Consider the following 19,487-nt stretch of genomic DNA (forward strand, 5'->3'; position numbering starts at 1 on the left):
TAAACCTGCCTCTTAGGAGGTTGTAAACCTATTCTATCTTTTCAATGAAATGAAGCGCAAAGGTCCTTTGCGTTTTCTCAAAAAAAAAATATGATGTGTTCATGGTTGCAGTTGATCAACAACTACAGGAGTTAAATAGCAGGTTCAGTGTACAGAGCTCCTTATTTTGTGCACCTCTCTCGATCCAAGGAACTCATTCAGATCATTCAACCTTGAAAATATATGTCTTCTAGCTGCAAAGTTTTAGCCTTCTGATTTTTCAGAGCAAGAAAGGGACAATTTGAGGTGTCAATTGCGCCATTATGAGCTTGATGTTCTAAGAAATCAGGAGTTTTCGAACTTATCCACTATAGCTGAACTTTGCCAGAAACTTTTTGAGACCGAGAAGTTGACGGATTATCACTTGATTGACAGGTTAATTCGACTTGTTCTAACTTTACCAGTCTCAACAGCAACAACAGAGCGAGCTTTCTCCGCCATGAAATTTGTGAAGACAAGACTCCGAAATAAAATGGAGGATGAGTTTCTAAGAGATTGTCTGATAATCTACATCGAGAGGGATATTGTTTTCAAGTTCTCAACCGACACACTTATAGATGAGTTTGATGCAAGGAAAAAGCGTCGACTAGACTTCAACTAAATTCCACCTCTTTTATTTCTTCTCGTCCACATTTTGTCTATCTAATGTAACCAGTATATCTCAGACCAATATAATGTTATTTTAGCAAGTTATTATGTGAAAATGGTGATCTTTTGACATTTTTCTTCGGTGTTTTTTTTACATGATCATACTCGTTGTCAAGGGTAGGAGACGTGTGACAAAATTTGGTTCTACTGTGTGGCCAGAATAGAAACATGTCTCCATGTCTCGACAGTGTGGTTGACATGCACTCTCCGAAATTGTGAAGTGCAGCAAAAATACTTTATCCATACATAATTAACATGCAAGTTTTTTGTACTTCCTCCGTATATATATAAGTGAAGTTAATAAAGTAATTCTGATGAACTCAATAATTAATGTTCGAAAATATAATACTACCTCTGTCCATAAATAGATGCCAAAAGTTTGTCTAAATTTGAATGTATCTAGTCACGATTTAGTGTATAGATACATCCGAATTTGAATAAATCTTTGGCATCTATTTATGGACGGAGGGAGTATAAAAGTAAGATCTGACGATCAATAAAAGGACATTATTTAATTCTAATTTATTACATCGTAGGACAAACGACGATTGCCCGAGGTAGTCAAATCTACTCCCTAATCCTCCTCCTTTTAAATGATCTACCCACAACTCCAACCCTCTGAATTCTTCGGTTGCTAACTACTTCTTCTGCTTCGTCGTTGTCGGAGTTTGAATTGGTAGAATTTGCATCACCATCAATAATTTCATTTGTTACTTCTGGTGAGTTATCTTCCGTATCACCAACTTCAGCAATTCCGGTCACTGGATTAGCACTCTGCATATGAATCAATGAAGTGAGTCATCCAGATAAGACTATTTACATTGCAATGGATTAGGAATAACATTTAACTTTGAGTCACCATGTAAAGAACGTGTAATACTGAAAACAAGTGAGCATCTGCATGATCTGCAGCAGACCTTTGCTGATTTGAATCAGTGTCATCGTCGCATGATGAAGCGGATGAAGAAACTGACATCTTAGCCTGACCAAGGAAAAATAGGAAGGACATATCACAATCTGTAAGAAACCAATGAGTTAAGAGTGTAGTTAATAAAGACTTAATTGAACCGAAGATAGTGTTTGAGATGCTGATAGAGGAGTTAATGGCATCCGCGGTCACACAACTTGTCCCACATGTGCACTTAAGTCACACATGTTGCAAAACGAACTAACCGGTCACACAACTTGTGAAACGTGTGCACCCTAGGTCACAAAACGGTTTGATTTCCGGCTTTTGGCAAAAACCGGTAACGCGCTGACCACATGAGGTGCTTGGTTCAATCAATTTTTTTTCACAGAACCAGTCGCGCGCTATTTCGAAACATGTTTATTCGAAACACAATTATTCCAGGGTGTTAAATGACTCTTTTTGCTGTCAAATATGACCAAACTGAATCGCGTTCAACAAAGAGAAAAAATTAGGGGGGGTTTGTGTAAATTGTGACTACCCAATCTACCTCATGTGGTCAACGCGTGACCGGTTTTTGCCAAAAGCCGGAGATCAAACCGTTTTGTGACCTTGGGTGCACACGTTTCACAAGTTGTGTGACCGGTTAGTTCGTTTTGCAACATGTGTGACTTAAGTGCACATGTGAAACAAGTTGTGTGACTGCGGGTGCCATTAACTCCTGATAGAGGCATTGCAGCATTATCTGCTACCAGACTTTTGTCTATAAGTTCTGGAAAACGGGCAGACATCTTTGTATTATTTCGGAAATATGACTACTTTACCTTCCTAGCACTGCATATATCAGATGTGAAGCTGGCTCCAAGGTGAGAGTGATATATATATAACAGGTGCAGCCAAGCGTGTAGGTTTCAAATTTTCCCTCCAATCTGGAATTTCGAAAAAATTGGGCCCCACATATTAAAGAAAGTTCACTGGGACACCGAAAGTTTTTGCTGCGCAATTGCAGCAACAAAACTGTGTGCTGTATAGAAAATCTAGGTGCAAGTATAGTGTCTTTGTCAACATCGACCCATAGTGGGCAGCATTATGTTCGGCGGTATGCAAACATGTAGTGAAGTCCAGCAATGATATTTCCTACTGGACCTTTCTGTAAATGTACCTCATAACTATACACAGTGGGTCCATTCAAGCTGCACATCACAGCTACATTTCACAACTGAACCTAGGTTTCTTAGCCAAAAAATGTCGCCAAAAGAGTAGACTGGATTTCTTAGCCAATACTTTCTGCCCCAAAGAGTAGCAAGAATCAGATTCTCATGAAATAACTTGTTGGATTTGGTGGAATTACTTCACTCCCACTGAAACATACAAGTCCCGTAAAATTAACATGTATGTGTCAGTAATGTATATACCTTATTGATTTGCTTCAACATATGTATTCCGGTAACATGGTAGGTTGACTTGGTTTCGAATAAGAAGTGGAATAAAAAATTTAAGGATAGTCGCGAACCACTAGGATGCATGTTTTTTTTAAGTGCAACCAATGTCTCAAATGTATGGCTATTTGTAGCTTCTAGGGAAAGCGTGACAGAAAATGCATGCTGTGATCCCAGATTGGACTATATTTCGTGTTCATATGAGTCAGATATGGGCATAATACTAAATTTATTAATACTTGTCATTTCTTGTATTCAGTCCACAAGCTCGATACAAGAAATGACGAGTAGTAGCTATATTTACTAACTTGTTCATAATGTATTTATTTGAGGTGACATGCATATGTGTGCCATCATATCCTTCTGCATCTTCATTGCGACTAAAGTATAGAGAATTTCCAGATTTGCATAATGTGGCCCATTTTCAACTGACACATCCCCGTATTAGAAAAATTGATGTTCCACTTAAAACTAGGAGGAATTCAATTAGAATGGGAATTGTTTCAATTAATAAAGTGTGTATCATTACGAATGGAAAAAGCTTACAATCAGAATTAGTGGTAACATTTTTCCTTGTCATGTCAACATTTGTAATGCGGCATTTGTTTTAATTTTATATTGCTTACATATATTTTACGAAGTGTGTACTGTTTTTTTCATTCAGTGCCTATTAAATAATAAGAGATATGCCCTAAATTTTGGTTTTATTCATACATATTATGGGTATTTTTTTTATAAAAATATGTTTAGTTCATTTCATTTTTTTAATAAAATATATTCGAATATGGTTCCCACATATTACAGTAATAGTTTTATAAAAAAGGTTTAGTTTGTTTCGGATAAAATATCACATAAGTATGGAACGTATCACATATTTTACCGAATTTTGTGTCATACCTAGTAAATCTAAGCTTGTTTCAGGAATAAAATATATGTGAGCAACTCAAATAGAACAAACAAGATTTGGTCTAAGTATGGATTCAATAACATTTTGGCATCACAGAAGTATGGCACATGTCACATATATCGAATTTCGTGTCATACCTACTAAATCTAATTAAGTATCATAAATCAAATATTTCGATTATGGACACCATTGTTATATATTTATTTTAAATTTATGAGGACAAAATAATATCCAATTATGTTTTACAAATCAATCAAATTTTTAGGCAGGAACCAGTAGGAAATCAAGAAGTTTTCACATTTATTTCAGATTTGTCACACATGAGAATGAAGGATGAAACAATGCACAAAATAGATCATAACATTTCATACAATTTTCATTTGTGTTATTTTAAGTTTCACATATCGTACATAAATTTCAATATCATTTCAAAAGTGATTTGACACATATTCTTGTTTAATCCTCACTATGTTGAAAAAGGCAGTTCGTAGACAATAACTAAAATCCATAACATTTTTGGTTGTATTCACACATATACTGGTTATTTTTTATATAAAAATAGGTTTAGTTCGTTCCAGTTTTTTAATAAAATATATTCAAATATGGTTCACACATAATCTAGTAATTGTTTTATAAAATAGGTTTAGTTTGATTCAGATAAAATATCATATAAGTATGGAACGTATCACATATTTTACTGAATTTTCTGTCATACCTAGTAAATCTAAGCTTGTTTCGGGAATTAAATATATGTGACCAACTCAAATCATCATACGTGAAGTATAAATCATCATACAAAGAATGTAGCACAAACAAGTTGTGACATCCTTTGGACTTGGAGCAAGGTATTGCTCTTTAATCCAAATTCAGAAAGAATATATTCCATGAAACAAGGTGTGACCCCCTATGCTAGATTTTTTTGTTATTATACTTTTTCCCATTGGAGCATGCATATTGACTTATTACTCCGAAAACAAGCCCATGTGTAAAATGTAGGAGGTACGAGTTCTACTATATTTTTGCAGATGATAAACTATAATTAAGTGGAGTAAACCATGCCGAGCTTCATGTTTGATCACAGGTCAAGCCCAAACTGGCTAATAAACAACATGCACAAATCAAAAATCAAACTGGACCGGTTCAGGAAAAACGTGCAGTACGAAACCAATCCACAATTAGGGACAACAGAGCAAGAAGAGCATCCAACTTGTGCATCCTGTGGCAAAAAACAAAACTACCATGGTCGTGATCCACAAACTCCATGGAAGGTGTTAGGGTTGTACTATGGATCAGTGGAATTGAACCATGCTAACCTATGTTTCCTGCAAAGGCGTTTTTTATATTAAAAACACTACTAATTACTGCTGCATCAAAGAAGGATGGGTGTGGCAGGTTGTGCTACTTAAGTAATCATCCATTCGAGTTTAAATGTTAGTGCTAAAATCTTTGTTATTTTCTACTTTCCAGTTGGAGCATGCATAACGTCATGTTATACGAATGAGTTCAAGATATGTAGCTGCGAAAATTCAATAATAAGGGGGAAATAAAATCCAACGGCCTTTGAATAATAAAAAATTACCTGCTTAATCTTTGCATCTCTGTTCTGGGCCATCTTGGTGATGGTTTTCCTTTTCTTCAGCGGCCTCTTGTCTGTGCAGCAGTGATTATGTAAGTCCTCCTCCGGTTTATTCTTTCCTGTGTTCCTGGATCCAACCGGGGGACATGTTCGTGCTGGTAACTCAAAATCGTCGTCATCGAGATCCATTCTGAGAATGCTTCCTACCCTAAGTTATTAAAGAGTATACAGCATATGTGATATCTCAAGTAATTGAATAACTGTAAGGTGAAATGAAAATTAACTGCTGCAAAACCTGACACATAATTGCTGAATATATTTACTCTTCTGCAAACAACAAGTAAGCCCCATTGGGGAAAGATCTTTCGGGCAACAAATGGTCAAGAATGATATTTGGTTCCTCTGCTACGAAACAAATATGTGTTCAATACATTTTCCCTACTCATTTTACACATAGTACATATGGCTATAAACACATACTAATTCTGCTACCTCACGAAATTACTAAAAGTACATGCCTGTACAATGAAATAAACTATCTTCCCTCAGAATCTGGATGTCGATTCCAGCAGACCATATATGGAATATAATGTCAAAATTGCTATAACCACACATTACTTGCTGAAAGGGCCCAAAATATACATGTTCGGAAAAATTACTAGCATGCCTGATGGTACATAAAAGAATAACTGCTGCAAACTGAATAACTAAATGGTGATGGTATTCAGATAAATCAATGAAACGAAGACGGGGTGGGAGAGTTCCAGGGGAGGGAGGAGGCTGGGATCCATTAATAGAAGCCCCTAGATCTGACAGGGAAATAAATCCTATACGACCCAAACTCATGCGACCTAGTGTGTAGACCACATCTGGCACCTCTCATCTGAAAAAAGCCCGCACTCCGGTAACAATTCGCCACATGCTTTGCTACGTGTACGATGCAAGAGGTGGTCTACGGCTGGGTCGTACAAGGTAAGGTCGTATAGGATTTTTTTCCATCTGACAGCGCCATGCCAAGAGTATAACCCTAACCATGGCGGCAGATTTCGCATTGATGCAACTATATTATTCAAGATTTAAACAGCAAGCTCACTACAGCTCATACACATGTTGAAACTAGGGTTAGTCACGCGTACCTTCGACTAATTCCAGAACCACGACCGCGCCGGCGACGAATCAGTCAGGGGGGAACGAGGAAGATGCAGAGGACGACGACGTCCTTGGACGCCGTTCACCTTCTTGGAGGCGTGGCCACGACACACAACTTGTCGCCGGTTGCTTGCCCCTGGGCTCTGTCTGCTACCCTAGTTACTAGTGATCCATCCGAGCTCCTCCTCGAAACCCCTTTCGTTGAGGCCATGCGTCAGGCAGTACCCGGCTCCATATAGACGGTGTGTCTCCCCTTTGCGCGACCATTCCCGAGCCTAGGGTGGCTGTCTGGGGTGCGTCGTGGCTGGAGGCACCCCGGTGTTCTTCAACAGCTGGTGGTGTGTCGTGATTGGCATGCGTTGAGACTTAGGCGTTCTCTTGGGGTGGGTGCCGAAGCCTCCGCGAAAGCATTGCACAGCTGGTCTGTGCCGACAACGATGACGCTAGCGAGCGCCATTTTCCTTCCTGGAGGCGCTGTCATGAAGCTTCCCCCTTTGAGCTCTGGAGTTTCGCCGGCTTCACTAGCGTACTTAGCCAGATCTCGGGGTGTTGGTGGTCCTCTGTTTGACAGGATGTTCAGTGTGCTAGTCCTGCATGGTTCAGATCCGCGGAGTGGCGGCTCGGGGCTGGGTCTCAAGCTGAGCCGCCGGTGTTTTGCTGAAGTCTTGGGCGCTCTTGGAGATCCTGTAGTTTAGGGCTTAGCCCTGGTCTGCTTGTTCCTTTGTAGTAGGCTTTAGCTCTTCACCACCTGGGCTTGTATCTAGAGCTGGTATCCCCAGTTTTTCTTTTCTTTTCTTTTTTCTTTGTCGCATGCTACCTTGTACTCCTGGCCGGTTGATGGCTTTGTTAATTCAAAGCTGGGCTCGTCGGAAGATGCAGAGGATGAAGATGAAGTTCGGAGAGAGAAAGGGGAATCGACTGGGAGCAGGCAAGGGAGTAAAGGATGCGGGATGATACAGACCGGTGGGCCACCTACTTACTTATTGTACAAATACAGCAAGCAGACCTCCCCAATACGGAAATAACTATGTCCATATACTACTTCGTGCTGACGTGTTAGCACGAATCTCAAAGTACACGGACGACGACGGGGCATCCGGTAGTTACCGGTTCCGCTAGAATTGACTATTCGGCACACTAACCACTCGTTATTGCTCAACCATAACCATCCACTCGTTATTGCTCAACCATAACCATTCTCGTGCTGGAATTTTTTTCCATTCCCATCCCCACTAACTCTCATGGGACCAGTCTTTTACCATCTTCATCCCCATCGGGTAAACAAATAACCATCGATTAACCAGCCCTGCTTTAGCTAGTAACTATGAGCCCAAAATAAAATAACAACATGGTAGGATGATAGAAAAGGCGAGCGTTTGGGAGTTGGGATTTGGGGACTACGACGGTTGGGGACGGGAGGGGAAATGTGAGTACAATAGGATTAGGGTTTTTTTGATATCTATACATACCTATCTTGTACCATAGCGCCACATGTCATGTGCCTAACGGGGATTTCATGGTTATCGGGTATGGATAGTGGTAACATAGACTCATCCCCACCTTACCTAATGGGGAGAGTTTGCCTCCAATAAAACCCCCACGGGGATGAAGTATTAACCAAAACCATCCCCTAATAGGTGAATTAACCACCGGGGATCGGGGACGGGGCCCCATTGCCAAATTGAGTTGTGTGTGTGTCTCTGCGAGAGTGAGGCGAAGAGAAGGATTCCGCTTTTGGGGCTAATTAGTTGAGAAATAATGGGCCATAAGATTAAGGACCAAGGGTTGGGCCTGGCCGCCTGGGCCGAATAGATATGCGTGCAACAATACCACCTACACTTGTAACCAGGAAAACCATCTTGAAACTACCCGTGTCGCCTAACCCTAGGCGACTCGGGGGGTGATCCCCGCCGGCCGCCTGCCACCTCCCTCCTCGCCCCCTCCTCCTCGCCGCCGCCAAAAGACCCGCAGGGCAAAGCCCTGGCGGCGACGGCGGGGGCTTCGTCCCTCGCGCGATGGTGGCTTCCCTGGCGGCGGCGGCGTGCGTCTCCGACGGCTCCGACATTAAGGTGTCGCGGGTCTGCGGCGGCGTTGACGTCTCCACGGTGATGGACCGGCTTCCTGCGCGATGGGATCGCCCTACTAGCGGTGGATCTTCGGATCGCTGTTGGTGAGGGCCCCTAGGGTTTCGGGAGGCGCTGCCGAGATGGTGGAGGCGGTGTCGCGTCAGAATAAAGGTGCTGGAGCTCGGTCCCCATCTCGGCAAGGCCACGTGTGGCGGCGCCGACGAGCTGCTGGCCTGGTTTCCTCTCAGATCGGTGGATCTGGAGAGGATGGTCTCTCCGGGCACGGGTTTCTGTCGACTCTGCCATGGAGCTTTGGCAGTCAGAGGGCTGTTGTTGCTGCTGTCTTCCCCTCGGCCTGCCGTGGTGGCAAGGGAGTGGAAGGGACGGTACAATCGCCTTCCTCGTTAGGGTTTTTAGGGTCTTTTTTTAGATGCGCCCGTCGCGTCGTGAAGCTTCCCCCGACCAGCCATGGTCGCGAGGGGAGGAAGTGGCTTGACGTGGCGTCAATGGTTGGGACCTACTGCTCGGGGTCCGTGGATTGGAGATTCTGCTTGGTCTCCACTAGCTCCCGCCTGCCCGATGGTCTGGAAAAGATTATTAACTCTCACCCCTCGGGATGGGCACTCCTGTGGTGTTCAAAGCCCAATGCGGCGAAGGTGGCGGCAGTGACTCGATGGTGTCTGAAGACGGGCGGCTTCCGGATTCGATCTCTGTACTTGGGTGGTGACGATGAGGACGATGGGCTTGATTGCGATTTGGGGGTACGGTGTGTGGTCTTCTGGGTCCATATTGTATTTTGTTATCTCAAAAAAAAGGAAAACCATCTTGTAACGTTCAAAAAAAAGGAAATCCATCTTGTTTACTAAAAAAGAATGAAATCCATGAAAAACCACAAACGTAGCTCGTTTTTTTAAAAAAAATCTAAAATAATATTTTAAAGTTTTTAAAAAAATCTGAAAATAAATCTTGATGCAGACAATCTTGTGTTCTACCAGCATGCAAATTTGCAACTCGAAATACCTTATATTCAAGGCTATGCAAAAAATGACAAATTCTGAAATCTATAATAATGAATAGTACAAACTATCACAATCTCAAAATCTGTTAGATTTTGTCAGTTTTCTGGTGCCTCGAATATATGGTATTTGGGGTTCAAATTTTACACAACGATAGAACTCAATATTACCTACATCTAGATTTTTTGTCAGATTTTTTTTGAAGCTTAGAATGCCATTTTGATTTTTTTTTTTAAGCTACGTGTAGCCCGTCCTACAAAGTCCACACTCTGAAATCCATCTTGTTTGCTAAAAAAATGAAATCCATCTTGCAAATGTGCGATTTGAGAAACATTTGGTTTTCCAAGGATACATTTGAGAAACATTCATGAATTCAATTTCCTGTCCCTAGCGGAAAACTACTAATTTTGTGTTGGAAACCGCATGAAAACAAGGTTATGTTGATTAATAGTAATTACAAAACGCGTCGGATATTTGAGCTCCATGGCGCCATAAGCAAACGCAAGTTCCGTACCATTTCGTGTCATTTCTGAACACATTTCCCCCCGCTTAATTCATCGCATTCTCTATAAGCCTCAAACTCGCATCGACCTGGCAAATTTATAAATCAATGTCATTCTTCAGTTTAAGCCTCAAACTCGCATCGACCTGGCAAATTTACAGATAAATCAATGTCATTCTTCAGTTTTTCATTGATCGTAGACAATCGAACAGCATGGCCAAAGTATTAATTGCCAATTTACCTACAACCAAGTTTGTATCACAAAATGTTCCAAAAGGTTGTATGAATTTGGAGGTAGAGTAGTGAATTAGCCACACCTCCATCGGTACGAGAGGAAGAATAACAACCTTACTTCTGAACACAGAAGATGTACTATATATTAGACAGGCATATATTACAGCACGGCCATTACAGATACAGTAGTACTAGTACCCACAAGGCCACAGCACAAACTTCATCAGACATTCACCTTTCTTAACAGCGTGCATCGTAGTTATATTTACATAGGATGAAGGTTGCATCTTCCAAAGCTGACTTTAACATGCCCTACCTCCAAAAGAAACGACGACTAAACCTATAAAACAGGACTGAGATGGGCTCCCTGAGAAGGCAAAATTTACGTGTGTCACAGAGAGGCCAGCATATGGAGCTAGTAATAGCAAACTCATGGAAAGTATGGGTCCTCCTTCTTCTGATAAATTTCAAAGAGCTGATCTGAGTAACGATGAGCCATCTTCAGACAGAACTCAACACCAGATGGGTTGTACTTTTCCAAGTCCTGTGGGGTCTTCTTAAGCGGCCCAGAAGCATCACCATCCAGAAGAAACTGTGCTATGTAAGAACCCCTAAACAAAGAAACAACTTGCAGAAGTGATATGCTGAAAACTGGAAGCAAATAATATCACGTGTGCTTGTGTTGTGTACTTACTAGGTTAGTAGTCACAAACAATGTCTGAAACCAAATAGAACAAAAACCAAACTGGAGCATCAGAAAGTAAATATCCGTATACACATTTTTTTCAACGCTAGGTAAGACCACCAGTAAGAATGTAAGAAAATGGTGATCCCTAGTCCATAGAATCATCAAAGTATCCCAATTTTGCAATCTAAGAACTCAGTTTGGCATGTTGATAGTTCACCCTACACCCATGTGGCCTACATTCTACACCGGAATATGTACTTCCCAAATAGAACTGAAATCATGCAGGGAATCCCCACGTTCTACATGGAAAAGTTGAAAAGAGAGGCACTATACATTTAGAACTGAACATCAAGATCAATAAACACATAGTCAACTCAACCCATTAGATCCAGACCCCTTCTTACCTAAATATAACATATCTCCCACTAAAAAAATATCTAGAATGAAGTTGTTACGTACAAGGCCAAGCTGTCTTTCAAAGAGTGTGATATGCACACAATGAGCAGCTCAAACAATGTCAGGAAAAGACCAAATGGTGATACAACTGCGTGCAGAACTGTTCGTTAAAGTGTAAGTGAATAAAGAGGATACTTGCACTGAATATAAAAAATAATAACTACCATTATAAGTTAAGAATACCTTGGTGCATCTATCTGGCTAAATCCCCTTTTGTTATGCACAATAGTCGCCTTTTCTGCCTGTTCTTCCTCAGTTTGCCGTCGATACATGGCACAGACAGCTTTTAAGGTAAGTTCAGGTTGCTGATCAAATGCTGATAGCATTTCTTGCGCATTCTTCCAATCGTTGTTATTGGTATTCATTTTACCCCGTATCCAATCTAGAATTTTTCCAAAGTTTATCTCACTATCACACTCTTCTAGTTCAGCAGAGTATTCTTCAGCAGGATCGGATGGATTTTCAGAACAATCTGCATCATCTATAAATTCATCTGTATTATAACCTTCTTCTGAACCATCCCCAGTCTCTTCATGATCCCTGGGTTCCTCAAACTCAAGCTCCCGACGTGCAGGTCGTATTATCTTTGATTGACTTTTAACTAACCGAGCCGAGCGCCTTGATGCGGGAGTAGAACACCCTTCCACCTCATAAGGTTCACCATCCTCCTCCTCCTCCTCCTCACTCTCACTGGCTGTGACACAACGCAAAGCACGCTTCCTACTACTTGCAACACCCACCTCCTGATTTCCATGCCCTCCATCATTCTCATCCTCCTCCCCGCTCTCGCTGTCACCCTCCTCGCCACCACTTTCGCTGTCACTGATAACCTGTGCAGCAGCACGCTTCTTGCCTCGGGGCATGATTGACACATCGTCATCCTCTAGACCCACATTGGCATCAGAGCGAAAGTTCACATGGTCACCTCCACCACCATCATCATCCTCCTCACTTTCAGTGTCAGTGACTCCACGCAACGCACGCTTCCTACTACTTGCAACACCCAGTTCTTGATTTCCATGCCCTCCATCATTCTCATCCTCCTCCCCACTCTCGCTGTCACCGTCATCCCCACTTTCGCTGTCACTGATAACCTGTGCAGCAGCACGCTTCTTGCCTCGGGGCGTGATTGACACATCATCATCCTCTAGACCCACATTGGCATCAGAGTGAACGCTTCCATGGTCACCTCCACCACCACCATCATCATCCTCACTCTCACTGTCAGTGACTCCACACAAAGCACCCTTCCTACTACTTGCAACACCAACCTCCTGATTTCCATGCTCCTCCCCACTCTCGATGTCACTGATAACCCGTGCAGCAGCACGCTTCTTGCCTTGGGGCGTGATTGACACATCGTCATCCTCTAGACCCACATTGGCATCACAACGAACGCTCCCATGGTCGCCTCTATCACCTTCATCTGCGTCAACAATCTCGACTTCATCATCACTCTCTCCCTCGCCGTCGCCGACCTCCATAGCATCATTCACCACATGATCACCTGCAATGTCGACTGGCTTTTGCTTGTTTCCTCCGAAACCCTCCTCCAATCGACCAAAGGTTGGATCATTTTTACCTGTATGGTACATTGGGTCTCCCTTGCGCATGGCCTTCCTCAATCGCGTGTTCTCGGCCTCGAGGAGAGAGACCCTAGCCTCCAGGTCGGCGATGCGGGAGGACTTGGGACTTGGCGTCAAGCTCGGCCTCGAGGGCGTCGACCTTCTTCGCAATCTCCGTGAGGTCCGGCCCTGCCGACGATGTGGCGGCTGAAACCCTAGCGTCGGAGAAGTCGGCCACTCGGCGCCGCCGCTTGTGCTTCCGGTTGTGTCGGGGTGAAGTGAGTAGAGGATTCGAGTGGGTCAACGAAACAGGCCGCAGGTAAAGAAATAGACCGACCAGCCAGCTTGTCGGTGTTGAGTGGGCCTTTGGGCTGACAGAATTACCTATACAATGAAGATACATGTCTGGCCACACTGCCACCGCCTTAGAGCAACTCCAGTCGCATAACCTGATTCCTATTCATTTACCGGTAAAAGAAGAAATTCTTATCTATTTATCGAGGCAATTATACTCAAATCGACAATATGAACTGCCGGTGCTTAGGCAGACACCCCATTGTTCTTGGGGGAAGCCCACCAAAGCAGGATTTCTTTTTGAAAGGGCAGTAGTGGGGGTGGGGAAAGTTTGGATTTTTGAAATGAGAAATTTTTGCATTCTACCCCAAAGCGTCCCCAAACCGCGTCAGATTGACCGTTTGTGGGACGTGTTTTGTTCGTGTCGCGTTTGGGGGACGTCGCTCTCCAGCCGCGTCCCCAAACGCCTCCCCCAAATGAATATTGGTGCACGAAAATAAATGTTTTCATTCAATTTTGATTATATATTACAAAGTTTGAATGAAAATGCCTAGCTTTCATCTAAACCTAGCCTACTGACCGCCCGGCGGTGCGTTCGACGGCCCCACCCCAGCGTCGCCTGCCCTCCGCCGCAGCTCTTGCTGCGCGCGCCGGCTCTCCGTGCGTAGGGCGGTGGGCAGATGCCGCTCCTCCAGCACCGCATCCACGTCCGCCCTCCCCTGCTGCACCGCCTGGAGGGAGAGCTCGACGGCGCGACGAATCTGCGCCTCTTCGCGGGCACAGGCGTCGTCCTGGAGCTTCTTCTCCGACTCGACGAGCGCGCGCTGCTGATCGGCCGTCTCGTCCGGGTGTGGCCCATCGTCGTCGGACCACTCGAACTCGTCGTCGTCCTCCTCCTCCTCCACCTTGGTCTCCTCCACCTCCGCCTCGGCCTCCTCCTCCTCCACATCAGTTGGCGCCTCCATCATCGCCGCCGCCAACGCGTCGGCCTCCGCCGCCAACTCGTCCGCCCGCCTCGCCCAGGCCGCCTCCGTTGCCGCCAGCGCCGCCTCCCGCTGCTGACGCTCCTCCGCCGCCAGCTGCTGCTGGCGCTCGATCGAGTCCCGCCGCCGGAGCTCGATCGCCTCCCACCGTTCACGGTACAGTGTGTCCCGCTCCTCCTGCTGGCGGCGGAGCTCATCAACCCACCGCTGCTCCATCTCCTCCGTCCGGCGCCTTCACGCCTCTTCTGCCGTCGAGGCGTCGAACACCGCATTGGTGTCCGCCGTCGCCTGCTCGTGTCATGCTGCTGCCGCCGCGGCCTCGTCAGCTGCGGGGGCAGGGGCGTAGAATGCCGCTAGATCCACCGCGTGCGCCGCCTCATGATGTCTACTCACGCTTCTTTTCCTGTAGACAGTGTTGGGCCTCCAAGAGCAGAGGTTTGTAGAACAGCAGCAAGTTTTCCCTTAAGTGGATCACCCAAGGTTTATCGAACTCAGGGAGGAAGAGGTCAAAGATATCCCTCTCAAGCAACCCTGCGATCACAATGCAAGAAGTCTCTTGTGTCCCCAACACACCTAATACACTTGTCAAATGTATAGGTGCACTAGTTCGGCGAAGAGATAGTGAGATACAGGTGGTATGAATGTATATGAGCAGTAGTAACGGCGCCAGAAAATACTTGCTGGCGTGCAGTTGACGTGGGAGATATTGCAGGAAGTAGAGATGCAGTAAAACAGTAAACAAGCAGTGATTGCAGTATTTGGAAACAAGGCCTAGGGATCATACTTTCACTAGTGGACACTCTCAACATTGATCACATAATAAAACCACTCTACACTCTCTTGTTGAATGATGAATACCATTAATTGTGTAGGGCTACAAGAGCACCTCAATTCCGGAGTTAACAAGCTCCACAACATTCAATGTTCATATTTAAATAACCTTAGAGTGCATGATAGACCAACGCAATTATACCAAGTACTAACATAGCATGCACACTGTCACCGACACACTATGAAAGGAGGAATAGATCACATCAATACCATCATAATAATAGTTAACTTCATAATCTACAAGAGATCACAATCATAAACTACGCCAAGTACTACATGATGCACACAATGTCACCATTACATCATGAAGGAGGAATAGAGTACTTTAATAACATCACTAGAGTAGCACATAGATTAATAGTGATACAAAGCTCATCATATGAATCTCAATCATGTAAGGCAGCTCATGAGATCATTGTATTGAAGTACATGGGAGAGAGATTAACCACATAGCTACCGGTACAGCCCTTAGCCTCGAGGGAGAACTACTCCCTCCTCATGGGAGACATCAGCGGTGATGAAGATGGCGGTGGTGTCGATGGAGATGCCTTCCAGGGGCACTTCCCCGTCCCGACGGCGTGCCAGAACAGAGACTCCTGTCCCCCAGATCTTGGCTTCGCGATGGCGGTGGCTCTGGAAGGTTTTTCGTACCGTGGCTTATTCGTCTCGAAGATTTAGGTCAGGGGGCTTCTTATAGGCGAAGAGTCGGAGTCGGAAGGGCTCGGTGGCTCCACACAATAGGGCCCCCCCCTTGGGCCGCGCCGCCACCCTGTGTGGTGGCCCTGTGGCTCTCCCTCCCGGGTGTTCTGGAAGCTTCGTGGAATTATAAGATGCTGGGCGTTGATTTCGTCCAATTCCGAGAATATTTCCTTACTAGGATTTCTGAAACCAAAAACAGCAGAAAACAGGAACTGGCACTTCGGCATCTCGTTAATAGGTTAGTTCCGGAAAACGCATCAAAACGATGTAAAGTGTGAACAAAACATGTAGGTATTGTCATAAAACAAGCATGGAACATAAGAAATTATCGATACATTGGAGACGTATCAGCATCCCCAAGCTTAGTTCCTACTCGTCCTCGAGTAGGTAAACGATAAAAGAATAATTTCTGAGGTGACATGCTACCAACATAATCTTTATCATACTATTGTAAAGCATATGAGATGAATGAAGTGATTCAAAGCAATGGTAAAGACAATGATTAAACAACTGAATCATATAGCAAAGACTTTTCATGAATAGTACTTTCAAGACAAGCATCAATAAGTCTTGCATAAGAGTTAACTCATAAAGCAATAAATTCAAAGTAAAGGCATTGGAGTAACACAAAGGAAGATTAAGTTTCAGCGGTTGCTTTCGACTTTCAACATGCATATCTCATGGATAATTGTCAAAAGTAAAATAATAAGTGCAATAAGTAAGCATGTAAGAATCAATGCACAGTTGACACAAGTGTTTGCCTCTAAGATGGAAAGAAGTAAGTAAACTGACTCAACATTAAAGTCATTAAAGTAAAAGAATGGCCCTTCGAAGAGGGAACATGGATTGCTATATTTGTGCTAGAGCTTTTATTTCGAAAACAAGAAACAATTTTGTCAACGGTAGTAATAAAGCATATGCATTATGTAAATTATATCCTACAAGTTGCAAGCCTCATGCATAGATTACCAATAGTGCCCGCACCTTGTCCTAATTAGCTCGGATTTACATGGATTATCATCGCAATACATATGTTTTAACCAAGTATCACAAAGGGGTACCTCTATGCCGCCTGTACAAAGGTCTAAGGAGAAAGCTCGCATTGGATTTCTCGCTTTTGATTATTCTCAACTTAGACATCCATACCGGGACAACATAGACAACAGATAATGGACTCCTCTTTAATGCATAAGCATTCAACAACAAATAATATTCTCATAAGAGATTGAGGATTGTTGTCCAAAACTGAAACTTCCACCATGGATCATGGCTTTAGTTAGCGGCCCAATGTTCTTCTCTAACAATATGCATACTCAAACCATTCAACTCATGATAAATCACCCTTACTTCAGACAAGACGAACATGCATAGCAACTCACATGATATTCAACAAAGGATAGTTGATGGCGTCCCCAGGAACATGGTTATCGCTCAACAAGCAACTTATAAGAAATAAGATACATAAGTACATATTCAATACCACAATAGTTTTTAAGCTATTTGTCCCATGAGCTATATATTGCAAAGACAAAGAATGGAATTTTAAAGGTAGCACTCAAGCAATTTACTTTGATATGGCGGAGAAATACCATGTAGTAGGTAGGTATGGTGGACACAAGTGGCATAGTTTTTGGCTCAAGGATTTTGGATGCATGAGAAGTAATCCATCTAAATACAAGACTTAGGCTAGCAAGGTTGTTTGAAGAAAACACAAGTATGAACTAGTACAGCAAAACTCACATAAGAACATATTGCAAGCATTATAAGACTCTACACTATCTTCCTTGTTGTTCAAACCTTTACTAGAAAATATCTAGACCTTAGAGAGACCAATCATGCAAACCAAATTTTAGCAAGCTCTATGTATTGCTTCACTAATAGGTGCAAAGTATATGATGCAAGAGCTTAAACATGATCCTTATGAGCACAACAATTGCCAAGTATCAAGTTATTCAAGACATCATACCAATTACCACATGTAGCATTTTCTGTTTCCAACCATATAACAATTAACGAAGCAGTTTCAACCTTCGCCATGAACATTAAAAGCTAAGAACACTTGTGTTCATATGAACCAGCGGAGCGTGTCTCTCTCCCACACAAGCATTTATTCAGAGAATGAAAATAACAAAAACGAAAATAAAAGCACACAGACGCTCCATGTAAAGTACATAAGATGTGACGGAATAAAAATATAGTTTCAATAGAAGAAATCTGATAAATTGTTGATGAAGAAGGGGATGCCTTGGGCATCCCCAAGATTAGATGTTTGAGTCTTCTTGAAATATGCTGGGATGAACCACGGGGGCATCCCCAAGCTTAGACTTTTCACTCTTCTTGATCATATATCATCCTCCTCTCCTGACCCTTGAAAACTTCCTCCACACCAAACTCAAAACAATCTCATTAGAGGGTTAGTGCATAATCAAAATTCACATGTTCAGAGGTGACATAATCATTATTAACACTTCTGGACATTGCACAAAGCTACTGAAAGTTAATGGAATAAAGAAATCCATCAAGCATAGCAAAACAGGCAATGCGAAATAAAAGGCAGAATCTGTCAAAACAGAACAGTCCATAAAGACGAATTTTTTAGGTGCACCAGACTTGCTCAGATGAAAATGCTCAAATTGAATGAAAGTTGCGTACATATCTGAGGATCAGGCACGTAAATTGGCAGATTTTTCTGAGTTACCTACAGAGAACCCTGCCCAAATTTGTGACAGACAGAAATCTGTTTCTGCGCAGTAATCCAAATCTAGTATCAACCTTTCTATCAAAGACTTTACTTGGCACATCAATGCAATAAAATAAAGATAAGGAGAGGTTGCTACAGTAGTAACAACTTCCAAGACTCAAATATAAAACAAAATTGCTATAGTAAAATAAAAACATGGATTATCTCTCAAGAAGTGCTTTCTTTATAGCCATTAAGATGGGCTCAGCAATTTCAATGATGCACTCCCAAGAAATAAGAGTTGAAGCAAAAGAGAGCATCAAGAAGCAAATTCAAAACACATTTAAGCCTAACCCACTTCCTATGGAAAGGAATCTTGTAAATAAAAAAATTCATGAAGCATAATGCAACAAGCATAGAAAGATAAAACAAGTGCAACTTCAAGATTTTAAGCATATAGAGAGGTGTTTTAGTAACATGAAAATTTCTACAACCATATTTTCCTCTCTCATAAAGATTTTCAGTAGCATCATGAGCAAACTCAACAATATAAATATCACATAAAGCATTCTTATCATGAGTCTCATGCATAAAATTATTACTCTCCACATAACCATAGTCATTCTTATTAATTGTAGTGGGAGCAAATTCAACAAAGTAGCTATCATCAAATATAGGAGGCATATTGTAATCATAATCAAATTTATCCTCCATAGTAGGCGGCACCAAAAGGCTACTATCATTATAATCATCATAAATAGGAGAAAAAGTATCATCAAAGAAAATTTTCTCCTCAATGCTTGGGGGA

General features: G+C 42.8%; 1 protein-coding gene and 1 pseudogene across 5 annotated transcripts; both read right to left on the bottom strand.

The window, feature by feature from the left end:
• Positions 1-1,161: 1,161 nt before the first annotated feature.
• Positions 1,162-7,686, bottom strand: LOC127341881 (uncharacterized). 5 transcript variants are annotated; one of them, XM_071828046.1, is made up of 5 exons: positions 7,534-7,686; positions 6,653-6,710; positions 5,520-5,724; positions 1,547-1,669; positions 1,162-1,461 (listed from the first exon to the last, which is right to left on the bottom strand). In XM_071828046.1, exons 3-5 carry the CDS (start codon positions 5,703-5,705, stop codon positions 1,255-1,257), a joined length of 516 nt encoding a protein of 171 aa, XP_071684147.1. In that variant the 5' UTR covers positions 5,706-5,724; positions 6,653-6,710; positions 7,534-7,686; the 3' UTR covers positions 1,162-1,254. The 5 variants fall into 5 exon arrangements, 3 of the variants coding, with proteins under 3 accessions (XP_071684147.1, XP_071684148.1, XP_051223780.1); XR_007875964.1 differs by lacking the exon at positions 7,534-7,686 and having other exon boundaries at positions 1,162-1,448; positions 1,605-1,669; positions 6,653-6,731; XR_007875963.1 differs by lacking the exon at positions 7,534-7,686 and having other exon boundaries at positions 1,605-1,704; positions 6,653-6,731.
• Positions 7,687-10,601: 2,915 nt separating this feature from the next.
• On the bottom strand, positions 10,602-14,685 carry LOC127339477 (uncharacterized; annotated as a pseudogene).
• Positions 14,686-19,487: the final 4,802 nt, after the last annotated feature.

This window comes from Lolium perenne, chromosome 3, assembly GCF_019359855.2.
Source record: "Lolium perenne isolate Kyuss_39 chromosome 3, Kyuss_2.0, whole genome shotgun sequence".
NCBI lineage: Eukaryota > Viridiplantae > Streptophyta > Magnoliopsida > Poales > Poaceae > Lolium > Lolium perenne.